Here is a 19,216-nt window from a genome sequence, read left to right on the forward strand (position 1 = left end):
GGTTTACCTACGAGGTTTGGTAGTAACTTGATCTGAAGTTACATGATCATCATCATTAACTTCCTCACTAATTGGTGTAGAAGTCACAGGAATAGATTTCTGTGATGAACTACTTTCCAATAAGGGAGCAGGTACAGTTATCTCATCAAGTTCTACTTTCCTCCCACTCACTTCTTTCGAGAGAAACTCCTTCTCTAGAAAGGATCCATTTTTAGCAACGAATGTCTTGCCTTCGGATCTGTGATAGAAGGTGTACCCAACTGTCTCCTATGGGTATCCTATGAAGACACATTTCTCCGATTTGGGTTTGAGCTTATCAGGATAAAAAAAATTCACATAAGCATCGCAACCCCAAATTTTAAGAAACGACAACTTTGGTTTCTTGCTAAACCTCAGTTCATAAGGCGTCATCTCAACGGATTTTGATGGTGCCCTATTTAACGTGAATGCAGCTATCTCTAGTGCATAACCCCAAAACGATAGTGGTAGATCGGTAAGATACATCATATATCGCACCATATCTAATAAAGTACGATTACGACGTTCGGACACACCATTACACCGTGGTGTTCCAAGTGGCGTGAGTAGTGAAACTATTTCACATTGTTTTAACTGAAGGCCAAACTCGTAACTCAAATACTCTTCTCTACGATCAGATCATAGAAACTTTATTTTTCTTGTTACGATGATTTTCCACTTCACTCTGAAATTATATGAACATTTCAAATGTTTCAGACTTATGTTTTATTAAGTAGATATACCCATATCTGCTCAAATCATCTGTGAAGGTGAGAAAATAACGATATCCGCCACGAGCCTCAATATTCATTGGACCACATACATCTGTATGTATGACTTCTAACAAATCTGTTGCTCTCTCCATAGTTCCGGAGAACGGCGTTTTAGTCATCTTGCCCATGAGGCATGGTTCGCAAGCATCAAGTGATTCATAATCAATTGATTCCAAAATCCCATCAGTATGGAGTTTCTTCATGCGCTTTACACCAATATGACCTAAACAGCAGTGCCACAAATAAGTTGCACTATCATTATTAACTTTGCATCTTTTGGCTTCAATATTATGAATATGTGTATCACTACGATCGAGATCCAACAAACCATTTTTGTTGGTGTGTATGACCATAGAAGGTTTTTATTCATGTAAACAGAACAACAATTGTTCTCTAACTTAAATGAATAACCGTATTGCAATAAACATGATCAAATCATATTCATGCTCAACGCAAACACCAAATAACACTTATTTAGTTTCAACACTAATCCCGAAAGTATAGGGAGTGTGCGATGATGATCATATCAATCTTGGAGCTACTTCCAACACACATCGTCACCTCTCCTTTTACTAGTCTCTGTTTATTCTGCAACTCCCGTTTCGAGTTACTACTCTTAGCAGCTGAACCAGTATCAAATACCGAGGGGTTGCTATAAACACTAGTAAAGTACACATCAATAACATGTATATCCAATATACCTTTGTTCACTTTGCCATCCTTCTTATCCACCAAATAGTTGGGGTAGTTCCGCTTCCAGTGACTAGTCCCTTTGCAGTAGAAGCACTTAGTCTCAGGCTTAGGACCAGACTTGGGCTTCTTCACTTGAGCAGCAACTTGCTTGCCGTTCTTCTTAAAGTTCCCCTTCTATCCCTTTGCCCTTTTCTTGAAACTAGTGGTCTTGTTAACCATCAACACTTGATGCTCTTTCTTGATTTCTACCTTCGTCGATTTCAGCATCGCGAAGAGCTCGGGAATTACTTTCGTCATCCCTTACATACTATAGTTCATCACGAAGTTCTACTAACTTGGTGATGGTGACTAGAGAATTCTGTCAATCACTATTTTATCTGGAAGATTAACTCCCACTTGATTCAAGTGATTGTAGTACCCAGACAATCTGAGCACATGCTCACTAGTTGAGCGATTCTCCTCCATCTTTTAGCTATAGAACTTGTTGGAGACTTCATATCTCTCAACTCGGGTATTTGCTTGAAATATTAACTTCAACTCCTGGAACATCTCATATGGTCCATGACGTTCAAAACGTCTTTGAAGTCCCGATTCTAAGCCGTTAAGCATGGTGCACTAAACTATCAAGTAGTCATCATATTGAGCTAGCCAAACGTTCATAACGTCTGCATCTGCTCCTGTAATAGGTCTGTCACCTAGCGGTGCATCAAGGACATAATTCTTCTGTGCAGCAATGAGGATAATCCTCAGATCACGGATCCAATCCGCATCTTTGCTACTAATATCTTTCAACATAATTTTTCTCAAGAAACGCATTAAAATTCAACGGAACAACAGCACGGGCCATCTATCTACAATTAACATAGACAAGCAAAATACTATCAGGTACTAAGTTCATGATAAATTCAAGTTCAACTAATCATATTACTTAAGAACTCCCACTTAGATAGACATCCCTCTAATCCTCTAAGTGATCACGTGATCCATATCAACTAAACCATGTCCGATCATCATGTGAGATGGAGTAGTTTCAATGGTGAACATCACTATGTTGATCATATCTACTATATGATTCACGCTCGACCTTTCGGTCTCCGTGTTCCGAGGCCATATCTGTTATATGCTAGGCTCGTCAAGTTTAACCTGAGTATTCCGCGTGTGCAACTGTTTTGCACCCGTTGTATTTGAACGTAGAGCCTATCACACCCGATCATCACGTGGTGTCTCAGCACGAAGAACTTTCGCAACGGTGCATACTCAGGGAGAACACTTATACTTTGATAATTTTAGTGAAGGATCATCTTATAATGCTACCGTCAAACAAAGCAAGATAAGATGCATAAAGGATTAACATCACATGCAATCAATATAAGTGATATGATATGGCCATCATCATCTTGTGCTTGTGATCTCCATCTCCGAAGCACCGTGCTTGTGATCTCCATCTCCGAAGCACCGTCATGATCACCATCGTCACCGGCGCGACACCTTGATCTCCATCGTAGCATCGTTGTCGTCTCGCCAACTTATTGCTTTTACGACTATCGCTACCGCTTAGTGATAAAGTATAACTATTACATGGCGATTGCATCTCACACAATAAAGCGACAACCATATGGCTCCTGCCAGTTGCCGATAACTCGGTTACAAAACATGATCATCTCATATAACACATTATATCACATCATGTCCTGACCATATCACATCACAACATGCCCTGCAAAAACAAGTTAGACGTCCTCTACTTTGTTGTTGCATATTTTACGTGGCTGCTACGGGCTTAGCAAGAACCGTTCTTACCTACGCATCAAAACCACAACGATAGTTTGTCAAGTTGGTGCTGTTTTAACCTTCGCAAGGACCGGGCGTAGCCACACTCGGTTCAACAAAGTGAGAGAGACAGACACCCGCCGGTCACCTTTAAGCAACGAGTGCTCGCAACGGTGAAACCAGTCTCGTGTAAGCGTACGCGTAATGTCGGTCCGGGCCGCTTCATCTCACAATACCGCTGAACCCAAGTATGACTTGCTGGTAAGCAGTATGACTTATATCGCCCACAACTCACTTGTGTTCTACTCGTGCATAGCATCAACGCATAAAACCAGGCTCGGATGCCACTGTTGGGGAACGTAATAATTTCAAAAAAATTCCTACGCACACGCAAGATCATGGTGATGCATAGCAACGAGAGGGGAGAGTGTTGTCCACGTACCCTCGTAGACCGACAGCGGAAGCGTTATCACAATGCGGTTGATGTAGTCGTACGTCTTCACGATCCGACCGATCAAGTACCGAACGTACGGCACCTCCGAGTTCTACACACGTTCAGCTCGATGACGTCCCTTGAACTCCGATCCAGCCGAGTGTTGAGGGAGAGTTTCGTCAGCACGACGGCGTGGTGACGATGATGATGTTCCACCGACGCAGGGCTTCGCCTAAGCTCCGCAACGGTATTATCGAGGTGTAATATGGTGGAGGGGGGCACCGCACACGGCTAAGAGATCTCAAGAATCAATTGTTGTGTCTCTGGGGTGCCCCCCTGCCCCCGTATATAAAGGAGCAAGGGGAAGGCAGCCGGCCAAGGGGAGAGGCGCGCCATAGGGGGGAGTCCTACTCCCACCGGGAGTAGGACTCCTCCTTTCCTTGTGGGAGTAGGAGAAGGGAAGGGGGAAGGAGAAAGAAGGAAGGGTGCGCCCCCCTTCCCTAGTCCAATTCGGACCAGACCATGGGGAGGGGTGCGGCCACCTTTTGAGGCCTTTCTCTCCTTTCCCGTCTGGCCCATTAAGGCCCAATACGAATTCCCGTAACTCTCCGGTACTCCGAAAAATACCCGAATCACTCGGAACCTTTCCGAAGTACGAATATAGTCGTCCAATATATCGATCTTTACGTCTCGACCATTTCGAGACTCCTCGTCATATCCCCGATCTCATCCGGGACTCCGAACTCCTTCGGTACATCAAAACTCAATAAAACTGTCATCGTAACGTTAAGCGTGCGGACCCTACGGGTTCGAGAACTATGTAGACATGACCGAGACACGTCTCCGGTCAATAACCAATAGCGGGACCTGGATGCCCATATTTGCTCCCACATATTCTACGAAGATCTTTATCGGTCAGACCGCATAACAACATACGTTGTTCCCTTTGTCACCGGTATGTTACTTGCCCGAGATTTGATCGTCGGTATCTCGATACCTAGTTCAATCTCGTTACCGGCAAGTCTCTTTACTCGTTCCGTAACACATCATCCCGCAACTAACTCATTAGTCACAATGCTTGCAAGGCTTATAGTGATGTGCATTACCGAGTGGGCCCAGAGATACCTCTCCGACAATTGGAGTGACAAATCCTAATCTCGAAATACGCCAACCCAACAAGTACCTTTGGAGACACCTGTAGAGCACCTTTATAATCACCCATTTACGTTGTGACGTTTGGTAGCACACAAAGTGTTCCTCCGGTAAACGGGAGTTGCATAATCTCATAGTCATAGGAACATGTATAAGTCATGAAGAAAGCAATAGCAACATACTAAACGATCGAGTGCTAAGCTAACGGAATGGGTCAAGTCAATCACGGCATTCTCCTAATGAGGTGATCTCGTTAATCAAATGACAACTTATGTCTATGGCTAGGAAACATAACCATCTTTGATTAACGAGCTAGTCAAGTAGAGGCATACTAGTGACACTCTGTTTGTCTATATATTCACACATGTATTATGTTTCCGGTTAATACAATTCTAGCATGAATAATAAACATTTATCATGATACAAAGAAATAAATAATACTTTATTATTGCCTCTAGGGCATATTTCCTTCAGTGGCCCCACCCGGTGGACCCCCGGGACCCTTCCGGTGGTCCCGGTACAATACCGGTAACCCCCGAAACTTTCCCGGTGGCCGAAACTGGACTTCCTATATATAATTCTTCACCTCCGGACCATTCCGGAACTCCTCGTGACGTCCGGGATCTCATCCGGGACTCCAAACAACTTTCGGGTTTCCGCATACTAATATCTCTACAACCCTAGCGTCACCGAACCTTAAGTGTGTAGACCCTACGGGTTCGGGAGACATGCAGACATGACCGAGACGACTCTCCGGTCAATAACCAACAGCGGGATCTGGATACCCATGTTGGCTCCCACATGTTCCACGATGATCTCATCGGATGAACCACGATGTCGAGGATTCAATCAATCCCGTATACAATTTTCTTTGTCAATCGGTACGTTACTTGCCCGAGATTCGATCGTCGGTATCCCAATACCTTGTTCAATCTCGTTACCGGCAAGTCACTTTACTCGTACCGTAATGCATGATCCCGTGACCAGACACTTGGTCACATTGAGCTCATTATGATGATGCATTACCGAGTGGGCCCAGAGATACCTCTCCGTCATACGGAGTGACAAATCCCAGTCTCGATCCGTGCCAACCCAACAGACATTTTCGGAGATACCCGTAGTGCACCTTTATAGTCACCCAGTTACGTTGTGACGTTTGGTACACCCAAAGCACTCCTACGGCATCCGGGAGTTGCACGATCTCATGGTCTAAGGAAATGATACTTGACATTGGAAAAGCTCTAGCAAACGAACTACACGATCTTTTGTGCTATGCTTAGGATTGGGTCTTGTCCATCACATCATTCTCCTAATGATGTGATCCCGTTATCAATGACATCCAATGTCCATAGTCAGGAAACCATGACTATCTGTTGATCAACGAGCTAGTCAACTAGAGGCTTACTAGGGACACGTTGTGGTCTATGTATTCACACATGTATTACGATTTCCGGATAACACAATTATAGCATGAACAATAGACAATTATCATGAACAGGGAAATATAATAATAACCATTTTATTATTGCCTCTAGGGCATATTTCCAACAGTTTTGTGGTCTTCATCATCTTTGCGGTTTCTACAGGCTCTTATCAAGGTATTTTTTTCCTTCCAGGCGATGATTTGCTTCGCAGATCGCCGCCATCGGCGTCTACTGGCCTGCATTTGATGACTTGCCGGTTGCAACTTCTATAAGTTCCTCGTTTTTAAAATGTTTGCTCCGCCGAGGCGAAGGCCCAGATGCAGCATCAAGCTATGCTCATGACGTACTATCGATGGATGCAAAAGAAAGAAGAGTTCGGCTCCCCCAAGATTTTAAATGTATTTTACTATCAATGGATGCAAAAGGAAGAAGACTTCAGCATCCCAAGATTTTAAATGAATTATTATTCTTGTGAAAGGGTGTGTTTGTAAGGACATGTGATATGCTCCCTTCGCCCCAAAATAGGTATCTCAACCTTAGTATAACTTATTTTGGGACTGAAGGAGTATAATACATAGTCTTACGCCTTTTCGCAAAGAAAAAACGGCCATGTACTAGTATTTTTCAAGGCTTGGAACAACGAGTTAATGAACAACATAGCTCAATCCATCGACATCCAGTCCGTTTCATATGTTCCTAGTACTGTGCGTCTCTATCGCCGGCAGTTTCTTCGGGTTCCTGCCGGCAGGTGCAGTGCAAGTGCAACAGCGCTCAACCATCGACATCATGGTTCTGCAGTAACCCATCCCTATTGCTATTGGCACAAATATTCCTAGTTCCGCCACTGACGAAACACCCAAACAATTTCAACGGAAAGCAGACCAGCAACAGGGGAGAAGAATGGAGGGAAAATTCCCCGCCGTGAAACCCAAGGATATGACTCCCTGAATATCCCCCTCGTGCAATCCCAGATCCCGGGCCGGAAGCTTCCAAAAAGACTCATTTTTTACAACGAAGATGAAAGGCAAAGGCAAAGCGAGACTCAAAATCAAAAGTAAAAAAGAACAGAAAACAAAGCCGTGCATGGCTGCCGCTGCCGGTGCGAGGAACATCCCGGCCCTCCCTCGCGCACGCGCCGCCAGCCCGGACCCAGCCAAGCTCCGTCCGTACGTACGCCATGGCCAGCCAGCCCATTTCCGTCCCGATCGCATCGCAACTCCACCACGGTTCCCACGCAACATCCACGAAACTCCCCCAGCGTGCCCCGCAACGGCACCGTACCCACGTATATATATGCCCGCACGCCGACGTCCCGACGCACAAACAACAACGACAACTACTCCTAACAACGACCTGAGCATCCTATTGGCACAACACAGATGGTGATGGGCAAGAAGCTGAGCAAGGTTGACGGCGCGCGGTGCAGGCAGCACCGGCGGCAGGGGGAGCAAGGGGTGTGCCCGCTCTGCCTGCGGGAGCGCCTGTCTCGCCTCTCGCCCTCGGCGACGCTGCCGTCCGTCCTCGCGCGCGAGGCCTCCTCCTGCTGCTCGGACTCGGACTCGGAGTCGTCCACCGGCGCATCGTCGGCGTCGTCGTCGGGGTCGGCGAGCCCCGGGTTCCACCGGGAGATCAAGCGCGCCGCGAGGCCGTCGCTGCTGATGCGGCACGAGCGGGTGGTGGCCGTGGACGGCGACGAGGTGGTGCTGGTGATGAGAAGGAGGAGGGAGAGGCCGGCGACCAGCTTCTGGGCGAAGCTGCTGCGCGCGGCGACGGGGGGCAAGAAGGCCGTCGATGGGTGCTCGCTCGCGCACTCCAGGACGACGAAGGCCGCCGATGGGAGCAGCGCCGATGCCACGAAGTGGATCATATTCTAAGTTGTTTCGTCAAATCTAGCTAGTTCTGTCTCTTGTGCGTGACCATTTCTTGGTTTTGGTTTCGGTCCTTTGACTCTGGACAGCGAACCTTTACAGTTGATTAGATCCATGATCTGTACATAATTTCAAAAAAATAACATAACTTCTGTTAGGTTTGATTTGGTGCATGCCAAAGTTATTTTCGATAATCTAGCTATACGATTACACAAATTCTAGACCCACCTCACGCACCGTATTCACACAAATAGACCCCAGCACGCAGGAGTTTAAGTTATGGTGCTTGTATTATCTTGGATTTATTTTAGGATTTTTTATGATGCGCGTTCAGTGGCAGGAGACGTTTCCGTCGACTACAAGGTAACCATGGTGACTTCGTCAATCTCAAAATGATATGCCGGCTTTTTTGAGGTGCTCACAGAGGTATTATGTGCGTGTCGTGTTTACAGGGGTGAGTGTACGCATGTATATATGAGCGTCTACGTTTGTACTGTGTTCTCAAAAAGAAAATAAGTCATGCGCTAAGCAATCCAAATAATTGAAAAAGGTCCAAATAGGAATATTTCCAGCCGAACCCCCCCCCCCCCCCCCCCCGGTCGTCTGCCCGAACACTCTCGAACCAAAATTAGGCACCGAGTACCTAAAACACAGCTTAAATATCTGAATTCTCTGGCACCGCTAATATGAGGCGGTCGGACACAACCGCCGTGTTGGATCGACCCGTATAACCCCATCCCGGACCAAATCCTAAACATTCATCACTCTCTCGTCCGTTCAGCTTTCACTCTCCTCTCCTCGTCTATTCCTTTCCCGTCCCCTCCCCTTCCCTCGCGTCGTCCGTCATAACTAGACCTGCTCATTCTCCGGGCCGGGTCGGGTTCGGGCCGGGCTTGGCAAAACCCAAAGAAAAAATCCCAAGCCCGAGCCCGGCCCGGCCCGACCCGAAGCACATGAACAATAGCAATTTTTTATTTAAATTAATCATATTTGGGGTATTATATTAATTTATTATACTTATATTTTGAACAAAATATACATATATGGCTATTTTGGGTTTTTTTGGGCTTTCGGGCCGGGCTTCAGGCAGAAAGTGAAGCCCAAGCCCGGCCCGAATGTCGGGCTTCGGGGCCGGGTTGTCCTTGAACAGTTTTAGTCATAATCATGGACGGATCCGGCAGCGGCTCCTTGTCTGAAGCCGACCACATCGATTGGGACACCCTCGTGACGGAGTCGGACGAGGAGCTTGCCATCCTTGTTTCCCTCCGCCAGACAGAGATGGAAGCTCCGCACCCAACCGCACCGGCCTGTCACGGTTCCTGAGGCAGCGGGGCGAGCAGTGGCACCCGTCACCTTCGGCCCCTACTCCTCTCGGGCAACGTTGGTTGCTCGCCGGTACCGTCGAGCCCGCGGTCGCGGCTCCTGGAGTCGGAGGTGAGGGAAAATTGCCGGGAGAGGTAGGCGGTCCGGGCGGATCTTGCATGTCGGACTGCAGGTCGTGCAGGTCTGCGTCGTTGCCCTGCCCTCCGACTTGGAGGAGGAGCTCGTCCGTAACGACATTCGCCGATTGTTGACCACGACCGAGATGGGCACCCGCCTCCGCAGCAGCAAAAATGCCAAGGCATTGCGGCTAGGCATCGAGGAGTCCAAACGGCTTGCCAAGGAGAAGGCAGCTAAAGTCAAGCGCCTCGCCAAGGAGCAGGCCCGCGCTGCCCTACGTAGATCGTAGCTAGTTGGTCGAACTATCTATATATTGTGAACTTGTTTATGTCCAGTTGTAGATGAGCTTGCTACGTCTGATGCTATCGGGCGCTATTATATGTGTGAAATTTAGCTATGTTATGTTGATTCACGATGCATGTGATTTTATGGATTTGGAGGTTTGAATGAAGGAGACGGTTGTGGACGTGAAAAAATGAGGGGTGAGCGGGCTTTGTCGGATGTATAGGAGCGGGCCTAAATTGCCGATGTCATGCTCGTTTCTGGATCTCAAGTTCTTTGGAAGTACATGCGATATTTTTTTGGGGAGGGGGGAGGGTGGGGTACACAAAACTTCGTTGAATGTTTTTTTTTCTGGTGTTTATTGTATTGTCATGTTTAAAGATGAACATAGCGAAAGTTTTCTTGAAAAAAAGATTTAATTTACTTTTGTTGATACCCTGCAACTGAAATTGATTTTGACCTTAAAATTTTAACTATTTGTCGAATAGCTTCCCATCATACTGTATTGTACTCCCTCCGCCCCATAATATAAGAGCGTTTTTTAGGGGGGGAAGAGGGTGGGGGTACACAAAACTTCATTGAATGTTTTTTTTTGGTGTTTGTCGTATTGTCATGTTTAAAGATGAACATATCGGAAGTTTTTTTGAAAAAAAAAAGATCTAATTTACTTCTGTTGATACCCTGCAACTGAAATTGATTTTGACCTTGAAATTTTAACTATTTGTCGAACATCTTCCCATCATACTGTATTGTACTCCCTCTGCCCCATAATATAAGAGCGTTTTTGACAGTATGTTAAAAACACTTTTATCTTATGAGCATTTTTGACAATGTGTCAAAAACACTCTTATATTATGGGACAGAGGGAGTAATATATTTTATTTTATTTTAACTTCCAGACAACACTTTTACTTGGTTTTCATCTGTTTCTACCATAACTTGACTTTCTACCATTGCAAGCACCTAGTGGTAAACTAAACTCGGATGTTCAGATGGTGAAGATATATAGCAAAATAATACAGTCAGATGTTATCCCACACAACAGACTTGTGACCTTCAAAACTTTTTTCCATTTAGTACGTTAGATCGGCCACATGTTTTCAACGCACATCACAATAATGCATACCACCTTTACAGCCTACACTCGTCAGCTTCGAGTATGAATCGGTTATCTCCAATACAGATTCAACATCTAATAACAAGTAAAAATAGCACGTCAGCAATGCCTACTCCCACAATGTGTGTAAAGCAGAAAAGTGTGATACGGCCACGCTCCCATGATCTCTTGTTGGGAGAATTCGCTGTCCTTTCTGCAGGGCCTGTGTCATCATGTCATATGCTTTCGTTCACGTCTGCACCTTTCCAGATGGGCAAGGGCGCCTCGAGCTTCCTCGAAGCACACCAAAACCATCATCTGATCTATACATCCTGTATCTTCTATGCTGCATCTAATGGTACCAAATCCTTTTGATTCGCAGATTTTAATGATCTAACTTCTAAGGGAAAAGCCACTGCCTATCTTCTCGATCCTGCAAACGGAGGATCCATGTCTCCGGTATTGTCATCGTCGTCGTCATCATCATCAAGGTAATCTATGGGTGATTCTCCGGAGCGCCGTTTTATCCTTTGGAAGATGTCATCGAGAGATTCAGGCGAAGAGACGTTCGAATGAGGAGCAAATCCTGGATCCTGGCGCAAAGGAGTGAACTTCTTGGCACCCATATTCGCTTTGAAGTTCTGAAAACCATTCTTCACTGAAGCCCATGTTTGGGAGATTCCAGCAGCCGAGCGATTTTCAGAATTCCCTTCTTCAAGCAGAGATGCAGATGTCGACACAGTTTCCTTTTTCACTGGCTTTGTTGCCTGCCGACTCTGATCTCTAACAGATGAATACTTGTTGGAAATCATTTCCCTGTTGTGAATATATTTAGATTGACCGGCTCTTCCATCAACTCTCGAAGAAGTTGTCCCCGCTTTCATCTCCACTGTATCTTCAATCTGTGTATGACATATCAAGGAGATAAAAATACTAAACCTTTCAAACAGAACAAAGACATATAACTAATAAGATTGGGAAAATATGGTAATTATGCTGCAACATCAATGGTACCTTTCCAGATTCAACATCTGTGCTCGCGCCATTGAATCTTGCCAATGGAATAACCTGCTCGCCAACTTTATATCCTTGCTCAATCCAAGATCTCTCTGCAAAGAAAGTAAACTTCGCTTAGGCGGAACATGTTTTTGAAAATAACAAAGGCAGCATTCCACCACAATTTGCAATGAATATACAAAAGATTCTATGATAATGATCAGATAAATCATCAGATTTCTATTGTAAGCCGGATAGCCCAATATGTTCACTCGCAACAGCATCACACATGCTTTCATTTGCGGAAACAAGAAAACTGAAATCCATGCGGAACTGTGAAAGCTGAAGGGACAAGCAGCTAAAGAAGCAAACAAAAGAACACAACCATACACTACCGAAAAATGAAAGATACCCCATAGAAAAATCTATGCTGATATACTAAAGAGAATGAAGGATATGCCCACACACAAATCGGTCCTAACCTTTTTGCAGAATAATAATTCCAGACGGATCAAAACCATCCATATGTTCTTCTTCACGCTGGAACTTAAACATTTTCCAGCTTCCAAAATAGTCAATCACACGTCCAAAGAAGTTACTAGCAACAAGTAGTGTATAAACAACCATAATTAGTGGGTAGATCCTGTTGAAGCGTCTTCCAAAGAAAGGAACTGCGTCATCTATGTTCCCCATTCTCTGCAACATGCCAACATATGGTCCGTTCAGAGATAAACTAGGTGTTATTTATCTGGTGAACAATAAGCAGTGTAACAAAACTGAAAAACTGGGAAGCATTCCATCTTCAAATGTCAACTATATCATCCTCACAAAACAGAAGCACATAGCATAAATAACACGAAGAAACTGTCCAACTATTACCTTCTCAAAAGTAGTTTTAACATTACCACCAAGGCGAATGAGATTCAGGAAATTATAAGAAATGGGAGGTGCATATCTTGCAACCATCCTGCAAAATAGCATTCGGTGCACAGCCCAGAATGAGTTGAACGAATTGGACAGGAAGCACACAAAACATAAAAAAGCAGAACAGTATGAACTTACGAACAGATCATAAGCAAACTGACAGAACTTGTTTGCCGTGGAGTCAGAGAATAAAACATTAACATCCCAATCTGAAATAGCGAATAGTATGTGCATATACACATATACATCAAAGGGACAAATGCAGCAACCTGTAAACAAATAGGAAGTATGTAAGATCATGCAGAATAAGGCTGACGCTACACAATGAATGTACAGCTAGGTGACCCAGACAAGGGCATTCCATTGACTAAGATATAAATTTTATACTGCATAAAATATAACTAATGTCAACCGAGCAAAAGAATAGCAAGGCCTGATATACTGAGTCACCTAGAAATAACTATAGTGACTTGTACGTCTGCATGTGTTTAAATAACAAATGGATGACGGATGCACATGATTGGTGTGCAAACAAACTACAAAGCTATCACCAATAACACAATATAGTACACATTGCAGAAAGCAAGAGCCCATAAGTAACAAAACTTCCCTGTAAACTGAACATGTGATACATTTATTTTAGTTTTTAATGAAGCACGCAATTTCTTACCTGGACTAGAACCTCCTGCTTTCCGACGGATTTTACAAGAATGGAAAAAAGTGATAAATCAACACCACCTGGCAGCAAAGTAGCTTCAGCCAACAGTATAGCAGCTGACATGCAGCCGAGAATAACAGCCAGTGCTTTCTGAAGCTGCTTTCTCAGTATACAACGCCAAATGAACTCTGATAATGCAAGAAAGAATCACTGAGTCAGTTCCATCAATTATTGAGCAAGCCATAAGGCAGTAACTCAAACGTACTAAGAAAATATGTGGGCCTGGAATTTAGACTGTTTCGTCTAGAAACTGATGTTAAGCCATTCTCACTGAGTAATAGATAAAGACAAAAACTAATAAAAATAGTTGGTAAAGGTCAGAAGGATTACCCATAGTGTCCAAAAGGGATCCCAGTGTGCCTGACCGACTCTCCCTAAAACTCGATACATATTTCCTGTTTAGACAAAAAGAAACTAAATCAATAATGGTTGTGGTTGGATACATCACAAGGTTTCAGACGAGTATAACAAGTTTGCAGTACATATTAATCAAGGTTTTGCAAACAAATTACTGAGGCATATTTTATAGCTCGTGTAGACATGCACACACATCCATAATGGCAATTGAGATTATTCAGCCCACCAATCAACTATTCTTGGCCAGTACCACACATCACGCATATACTCCCTCCGTTCCTAAATATAAGTCTTTGTAGAGATTTCACTATGGCCTACATACGGAGCAAAATGAGTGAATCTACACTCTAAAATACATCTATATACATCCGTATGTGGTTCATAGTGGAATCTCTACAAAGACTTATATTTGGGAACGGAGGGAGTATATGCTAACATACTAATCAAGCCATTTGTGGAACTATCAACAATCCTGTTTGTACACAGTTTTATCTGTTTTCTGTTTAACCAGGTTAATAAAACCTCCATCATAATGATATGGCATATCACTTGACATCATTTATTTAACAGAACTGTCAAGTTATCGTGGCTTTGTGCAGCACTACAACAAGTAAAGGTTCGCCAAAATACAATATCATGAAATATAATTGAATGAGGCAAAAAAGATGCATTACAGTACCTACAGAAAAGTTTAGTGAAGTTGTAAGGGCTATTTTGTCAAGATTAAAATACTCTGGAGATAACATTTAACCAAAGAATTAACAAACTCACCATCCATTTGCATCACGATGTTCATAATTTTTAATAGTGTCCTCTAGATCGAGAGCTTCCATGACATAAGTCATATATTCACTGTACAATAACAAAAACTAAAGTTAATATTATCAGTTAAAAAGGGACAGCAGAACACCACGAACGTTGTTTCTCTACAAACTAGAATTCCAAGTACCACATTCCGGCCCAGCTGAGGGAAAAGAGAAAGGAACAATAGTAACATGGTCCCAGGCATCTAGCATTCTACCCAGTACCCACAATCATCGACCATACGATCTTGATTCATATAGAATTCAGCTTAAGATGTAACGTGGGCTAAACACCCGCCTAACTCAGCATACTTAACTAACTCAAGAATTTTGCCAACTTAGGAAATCTTAGGCTGCGAACCAACCCCTTATTACCCTTCCAGTTTCCATACAAACAAACTGCATTAGTTATGTACTCCCTCTGTAAAGAAATATAAGAGCGTTTTAACGCTCTTATATTTCTTTAGAGGGAGTACCAGATATTACTAAGAGATACACAAAGAGTAATACTGTTCCCCGTTGGTTTATTCCACAATACCTTTTACACCGATAATACTCCTCATGGGCCATCCTAAGCTGACGTCGGAGAGTGGCCATTGTTTTATCATCTGTATCATAGTCCATATCATTTTCGCCTAATCTGCCACCAGAAGGCTTAAAAGATGGGTCATCCCGTAGCTGAAACATGCATACAATCACAAGTTACCATCTTTATCGCAGTGTTTTAAATTCAACTGCAAATAGTACTAATAATTGCTTTGGTACCATTTGAGCAACCATTCGGTCAATAATATCCATATAAGGTCTTAAGAGATCACGCTTTGACATTTGATTTGAAGTGGCTTGAGCAACCTGGAAAAGGAACAATACTTCAGCAAACGGCAAGTTGGCAACGAGTATGGGTATTATTAAGGATTTAGAAATGTACTTACAACAATTGAATTTGAATACTCTTGATGAGCATTATCAAGCTTCACGGCCATCTTGGCAACTCTATGAGAAAGTACTTTTTGGCGGTGAGTCCAGTCTGCGTTTTTCCAAATGTTTCTTGGAATTTCACTCAATCCAAAACCAAGAAGAAAAGCACCAGTCACCAGTCCAAAGGTATTTGAGCAAGCCATTAAAAAGCCCACAAGACCTCCATCCCTGTCAAAAATATTTACTTCAGGTCAAGAGTCAAGACTGCGCATCACAGAAGTTTAAGTGGCAGCCATTTTGAGAAAACTAGTTCGGCAGAACTCAAGGCAACACAAAGGATTAGCGCCATGGCCAATGGAAGTAGTATTTTGCAGTAGTAATGATTACATCATGTTTCTTTACCAATCAAAGCTGACTATCCTAAACATGTAGCTTGTTCAATATTGAAATATCAAAAATGTTTCCGTAAAATATTCCATAAGTTATTGAACGACAGCCATAAAGAAATAGCTGAAATGACTTAACTAAAATGTAAAAAAATATCAAGATATTACACAAGGTTATTCACATATCAGGTGACTCATGGAGCATGGAAGCTCAAGTGGAGATTAAAACATACCAAGCTCTATGCATGACTAAAAGCAGTATGAGTCCAAAGAGGCCAATAGCTCCCACAATTGAATAAAAGAGCAGGTTCATGTGAATACTAGTTTTTAGCCTTTCTCTAACAGTGAAATCTCCAGCATCTTCATAGCCTTGAATAGTAGGAACTACAGCCCTGTTTAGGGACATAGACACAAGCCTTGTGTTAGCGATAAAAGTGCCAATGAAAATGACAAGGATAAAATTTACTGCATCCCATGAGAAATTAATATACGAATTGATAACTAAAGTAGTACCCTGAAAAGCTGAAAAGAACTAGGTTATTATTTGTTCTACTAGAAATAGAGTGAGCAAGTAAGCAACCTTATAGTCACATCAAAACCTTAAATACCTTGAAACCAAACAGTAAGAAAGTGTCAGGCACATAAGAGAGGGCATGAAGACCCAAAGTGGTCGGACCCTTCCCGGAACCTGCGCAAGCGGGAGCTACGTGCACCGGGCTGCCCCTACAGACCTAGTAAGTTCAGCTGAAGCTGAAACAGTTGCATTGATATGCAAATAATACGTTGCTAAATCACTGATCTGGGGACTGATGAAGCAGGATCCAAAAAAAATTGAATTTGGAAAGTAAAGCTGACATTTTACTGTAAGGAACATCTATTATGCTAGGGCATGTGCACCAACAGTAGTCAGTCCTAGATGCCACTGACAATCAGGAACGTTAACCATGGCAGAAAGCAATGGAAGACATGTTGATGATGATAGTTTCATACCATGTTAGGATAAATGTGCTCCAATAAGACCAGCCCCAAAAGAAGCCAATTCCACCTTTATCAAAGCCAGTTAATGTCTGCAAGTGAGGTGATGTAAGAGTTTAGACCAAATAAGTAAATGAAGATCATTTGACAGCACAATGCAAGGATAAAGTTTGCCATAAAGGGCCTGCACTATTTATTGGTTCGTGTATATGTTGACATATTCTATTTTTAACTTTTTAACATTTGTTCGCTTGTGCTTAAAACCCATTTAAATAAAGAGGGCAGGATTGTTCCATTTGGGCACGGCTTTGCTCATACAGATGAATACACCAACATGTATGTGAAGCAGTAGAGGGAGGGAGTGGCCCATACCCTAATAAGCATGGCATCAGTGGAGCATGTATCTACAAAATATTCAAGGCATGCTAATGTATCTGACCTAGGATTCTTTCTAGCAAAATATTAAACCTTCTTTATAGACACTTCGCCTGCACCTGATCTCTATGCTTTGTGGAGGTAACCAAGTCCATGCTCGTACTATTTGCAGCTATACTTCTTCTATAGCATTCATTCAGACTGAAGACACATGTGAAGCCGGACTATGTAATCTGAATAAGTGTGTGATTTTGATGCCTGGTTAACATTCCATCTTAGTTCCCTTGAGCTAACAGTTACTGCTTGTTGCAGCTGAATGCTCCCTTGCTAAAGTTATGTAAGCCGTCAACTAGATAGGACAATTTTTTTCCACCTTGTGTCCTACATTCCTATGAATCTAACATAATGGTGAATCCGTGAATGTCATGTGTGGACTGATGACTTAATCGGCAAGTACCAGCACAATCAGCAGAAAAAGTTTATCGAAGGGGACCAAGGCAAGACGATGAAAAATTGCTATGGCAATTAGACACAAAGGGTAAAATAGTGCAGAGAGAGACTTCTCAGAAGCTAATTGGAGTCAAGCAGGCCATATACACTCAACATATGGTGCCAATTTAGCTCGGCCATGTTGTTTATGCTGCATTTCTTAGAACTATGAACTAACTAATTAGTACTCCTAGACAGATGGCATCTCTGAATGACGCAGGGGTGAGCCTAATACCCTGTCACCTAGACCTCATTCCGGGACCAGAAGCATCAACTCGAATGTACGATTCACCAAGCATTCTCCCCTCAAGCACCCGAAACTCCACGCACTGACAGTTTCCCAATCAAAATTTATGTCCTAATACCCCAATTCACCCTAATTGGCGCAAAACCAGAGCACGCAATCAGCTCAGCCCGGGGCGGATCTCAGCGCGCCGAGGCACCGACACCGAAACCGGGGGGGGGGGGGGGGGGGGGGGGGGGGGATCATGAGCAGCTACGAGGATCCTAATCGAGGGGGTCGGGCGATGCAGCGGGACGAGAGATCTGACCGTCCAGATGTCGGCGGGGACGAGGATGATGACGGAGAGGGAGCAGAACCAGGCGTAGCCGACGGTGGCCTGGACGTAGCGCGGCACGCCGGGGCCGGCGAAGTAGCGCAGCGTGACGACGACCATGCCCAGCGTCAGGGGCAGCGATATCAGGTAGAAGACCCACATCTCGCCGCCCTCCGCCTCGGCCTAGCCGCGGCGCCGCGCCGGCCGGGAGGAGGGGGTGCGGCGGAGGGTTCGGGGCGGGGCGGGGCGGGGCGGTGGCGGTGGGGGCGAGGAGTCCGGCTGGCTCCGGAAGCTTCTCGGCGCCGCGTGGAGGCGGGGTGGGGGGCACGGCACGGGAGATCGAGCGAGGTCTCTTTTGTGTCCCCGGAGAAGTGGCGGGGGAGAAAGAAGGAAGGCGAGGAAGAAAGATGGTTGCTGGTGGGCTCGGCACGCCCAGCAGAAGTCGCTTTCTTCGGAATAGGAAAATTTTGGGTACGAGGGGAGTAGCACGCACGCAAATATTCGGGTCCGCCGAATAAAGCCGGGATTTATATTATGTGTGGTGTAATGCACCTATATTTCTGACCTTACTATGATTTTTTTGTGAAAGGAGTCATATGAGCATTTTTTGGATTTGACTTGAATTAATGAATATAATCACGCAAAATAAAGTCTCTGGCGAAGATTTTTTATCAGTCTTGGTTAACCGCTTTCGGCGATCAGATTAATCTTAAGGCTTGTTTCTTGTGTAATTTATTTGCGAGCATGAATTTTGAGAGGATTCTCGAGA

At 44.1% G+C, this 19,216-nt stretch overlaps 2 protein-coding genes across 2 annotated transcripts; one reads left to right on the plus strand and one right to left on the minus strand.

The window, feature by feature from the left end:
- The first annotated feature begins 7,598 nt into the window (after nucleotides 1-7,598).
- On the plus strand, nucleotides 7,599-8,311 carry LOC123141834 (uncharacterized). The gene has a single exon (XM_044560901.1). The coding sequence runs from the start codon at nucleotides 7,643-7,645 to the stop codon at nucleotides 8,135-8,137; it is 495 nt and encodes a 164-aa protein (XP_044416836.1). The 5' UTR covers nucleotides 7,599-7,642; the 3' UTR covers nucleotides 8,138-8,311.
- Nucleotides 8,312-10,903: 2,592 nt separating this feature from the next.
- LOC123145573 (LMBR1 domain-containing protein 2 homolog A) lies at nucleotides 10,904-18,825 on the minus strand. Its single transcript, XM_044565025.1, has 14 exons — nucleotides 18,442-18,825; nucleotides 17,042-17,118; nucleotides 16,285-16,443; nucleotides 15,680-15,893; nucleotides 15,513-15,599; nucleotides 15,286-15,425; nucleotides 14,716-14,796; nucleotides 13,918-13,982; nucleotides 13,540-13,715; nucleotides 13,008-13,138; nucleotides 12,825-12,912; nucleotides 12,428-12,641; nucleotides 11,964-12,058; nucleotides 10,904-11,851 (listed from the first exon to the last, which is right to left on the minus strand). Exons 1-14 carry the CDS (start codon nucleotides 18,607-18,609, stop codon nucleotides 11,369-11,371), a joined length of 2,178 nt encoding a protein of 725 aa, XP_044420960.1. The 5' UTR covers nucleotides 18,610-18,825; the 3' UTR covers nucleotides 10,904-11,368.
- Between the last annotated feature and the right edge of the window lie 391 nt (nucleotides 18,826-19,216).

Source organism: Triticum aestivum, chromosome 6D (assembly GCF_018294505.1).
Source record: "Triticum aestivum cultivar Chinese Spring chromosome 6D, IWGSC CS RefSeq v2.1, whole genome shotgun sequence".
NCBI classification, from domain to species: domain Eukaryota; kingdom Viridiplantae; phylum Streptophyta; class Magnoliopsida; order Poales; family Poaceae; genus Triticum; species Triticum aestivum.

Coding starts and splice junctions, on each gene's coding strand:
- LOC123141834 (XM_044560901.1), top strand. CDS start 7,643: ATGGTGATGGGCAAGAAGCTGAGCAAGGTTGACGGCGCGCGGTGCAGG.
- LOC123145573 (XM_044565025.1), bottom strand. CDS start 18,609: ATGTGGGTCTTCTACCTGATATCGCTGCCCCTGACGCTGGGCATGGTC. Junction 13,716..13,917: donor ATCCCTTTTGGACACTATGG/GTAATCCTTCTG, acceptor TTGCATTATCAG/AGTTCATTTGGCGTTGTATA. Junction 13,139..13,539: donor AGCAGGAGGTTCTAGTCCAG/GTAAGAAATTGC, acceptor ATTTGTTTACAG/GTTGCTGCATTTGTCCCTTT.